Source organism: Chenopodium quinoa, unplaced genomic scaffold (genome assembly GCF_001683475.1).
Source record: "Chenopodium quinoa cultivar QQ74 unplaced genomic scaffold, ASM168347v1, whole genome shotgun sequence".
NCBI classification, from domain to species: domain Eukaryota; kingdom Viridiplantae; phylum Streptophyta; class Magnoliopsida; order Caryophyllales; family Amaranthaceae; genus Chenopodium; species Chenopodium quinoa.
Window position 1 is genome coordinate 1 of NW_018743715.1, and position 3018 is coordinate 3018.

At 35.7% G+C, this 3018-nt stretch overlaps 1 protein-coding gene across 1 annotated transcript; it reads right to left on the bottom strand.

Moving 5' to 3' along the window:
* Positions 1 to 347: 347 nt before the first annotated feature.
* On the bottom strand, positions 348 to 2803 carry LOC110684546 (cadmium-induced protein AS8-like). The gene is made up of 3 exons (XM_021860992.1): positions 2628 to 2803; positions 1339 to 1551; positions 348 to 727 (listed from the first exon to the last, which is right to left on the bottom strand). Exons 1-3 carry the CDS (start codon positions 2788 to 2790, stop codon positions 714 to 716), a joined length of 390 nt encoding a protein of 129 aa, XP_021716684.1. The 5' UTR covers positions 2791 to 2803; the 3' UTR covers positions 348 to 713.
* Positions 2804 to 3018: the final 215 nt, after the last annotated feature.

A 3018-nucleotide genomic window follows, 5' to 3' on the forward strand; every position in this document is an offset into this window, starting at 1 on the left:
CAAGGGCTATTACGGTATTACCCAATCAAGTTAGAGCCTGAAGTAGGGCGTTACCATTTTTCTTTTGAGAGATAAGTAGGGTATTACCTCGCAACTGCTTTCCATGATACCTCCACCACCAGGCTATGGCCCTCCAAAAGCTCAGTCTTCTCAGTGGTCACGAGTGCCCATCATTGGATGTCAGCAAATACCAAATTATCTATTGATACTGCTGGCTATGAACGCACCTTCAAATTATGCACCCATAACCTCTTCAACTGCTGCTTGCTACGAGGCTGCTCAAAGGTTCTTTAGTTCTTTTCAGCTGTACCGCATAAATTCAAGAGGTTGGAAAATTGCCAGATTCCTCATGCTAATGTCATTTATTAAAATGCCAATGGGAATTACATGAAACTGTCAAAAGAGGAAATTTAGCTCTACAATCACACATGAATAAAAAGAATTTGAATACTGGATTCGGAGGTGATCTAATGGACATAATCCACAAGGTAGATGTGTCATACTAAAACTTCCGAAGCTAATCCCACTATGCTCTTCATATTAGTTTTTGCTTCACTCCACATAGCTCAGGCTCACAAAGCTCCGTCCTAGATATGAGCATGTCAGACCTGATGGCCATGGTTTACAATGTGGATTTTCTATACTCAAACCTACAAAGTGCAATATGCTCTTCATATGTAGCTTTTGCTTGCCATGATCTAGCCTCACTAGTATCAATCTTTGATATCTGCATGTCAGAGAGTAATAATATCACAATTTTGCAAATTAAAAAACAAAATTAATGACAGTTAATTGCAAGCCACAAGGCCCAAAATCATCAAATAGACAAATACTAGTAATTGTTTCTATCATGAGCATCAACTTTCTAACATGAGAGTTGTGAAGTGACAGCATAAACTCAGATATTTGGCTAATAAACTAGGATTCTTCACCTAGTTCACCAGCAACTAAACACGATATGTTAAATCCAGAAAAGAAAGCATAAATTTTGTGATAAGTGAAGATGTTTTTTTAAGACAAAGAGGAGACACAGAATCTATGGCATATTGGCATGGAACGAAAAAAAAATTGCACTGCATCTTGCAAGGAAGATATTGGAAGGTAGAGTAAGCAGCTTTTGTACTATATATAGCAGCTATGAACTCTGAGGACTAATGAGAATAAACAGTTTGATGACCGGAATAGCACAGCGTAAGAGTCAGCTTGGATCTCAAATGTATTCTTTGGATTAATGATGAATAATAAATCCAGATAGTTAAATGAAATTTAAAAAACAAGTTGGGATTTAGGTAAAGAACAACCTTCCAATACTCAACAGCATGTATTTAAAATGCTTACCTCTATCAGATTCAGAATCTTTTTCCTTCAATACTTCAGAACTTTCAGAAATAGCCTTTCTCTGTGAAGATATTGCATTTTCTCCATCGAATTTATCTGTCCCTTTCAAAATATCTAAGTCCTTCAAGTATGAAAAGCTGTCATTTGCCTTCTGTTGCAATCTCCGAAACTGAGATGGAATGTCCCAAGTATTGCTTCTTGTGGCTATTAAAGCTGAAAACATAACCTCCCAATCAAAAATGCAAGCTAAAAATTTAAGATTTAAGCTACAGCAATCAGCCAAAATGAGAATAAAAGAAAAGGCATAATTAGAGAGCATAGATTTGTAAACAATAAGGCTAGCTAAGACAATAAAAAATTCATCGTTAACTCCTCACAACCAAAAAATCCGCCTCTTAGCAGATAAGAATAAAGTTTACACTTAAAATGCAATCAAAGAAATCTTAATAGAATAGAACATATACAGAGGTACAAAATCAGAAATATAGCTAATGTCACCATGACCAGAAAACAAAGGAAACTAAATTCGGCATTTTGCCAATTATGTTACGTTCTTCAATCATCAGAACCACTAAAAATGCACTTGAGGCAGAGCTGAATAGGCCAGTGTTCTTTATAAGGGACATATATTTAATAAAGTCTCATCTAAACTGTTGTAAACTTGCTCTCTTGAAAATTGCAAGTGCTTCTAACCATTAAAATTGATTCATGTATTAAAACATAGACATGAAGAATGTTCCAGCAATCTTTGCTTAGTCACAATGTTTTAACCTAAATCTGTGTGTCTTTGCATGATAATTGCATAATAATTATAACAAGCTGCTCTTTTTTTTTATCTTCATCCCTAACTCCTATTGCTATTTTCCTAATATAGTTGACCTATACAGCATCAACCTCCAGATCCATCGCATAGTACACTTAAAAAGAAGAATTTCATTGGTGTGGCAAGTAGAAACATGCCATAATTATGCTTCAAAACAAATTGAAATTATTGCAAAAGGCCATCTATATCTTAAAACCGACAACCTAAAGAACTTAGATGAGGTTCAACATGTACATCAACTCCCTTGCCAAATCTTTGAAACTATAGTGACTTCACGTTTTGTTATCTATCATCACGCCTGCCATAAGTAAATGTAAACAAAAACGAATTACGACTTTAATGAAAGTTGAATAATCCTAGGTACGAGTAGCAATATTTCTCCTTTAAAATGAAGGTGTAATTGAATTAGTTGTAGGATGGGTAATTCTAATGTACATAACAGTTGAGTGATAAGCAATAATGTTACCTTTAGGAGCATCGTTGAGAGTATATACAGGAAGGCCAATGCCAAAACCAACTAGAGTAATACCGACACTAAATCCAATTCCACATCCGGCACCAACATATCCAATCACCTCAGGTCCAAAACCAGGACCCCAACCCACACCGCAACCAATCCCTACTCCCATTCCCCAAAAGGCTCCATGGTGGATGCACAGGATTCCATCTCTCATACCTCCTGAAGAGCCCTTTTATTATCATAAGGACCTGAGAATGTAGATAAATGATCACATTTATGCCTATGTCACTCTACTGCCTATACTAGTTAAGAATCTCATAGCAATATATATTAAAACACAAGCTATGTAACATCATTTACATGTCCAATCACTAACATTTATGGTAAAAAAAAACTT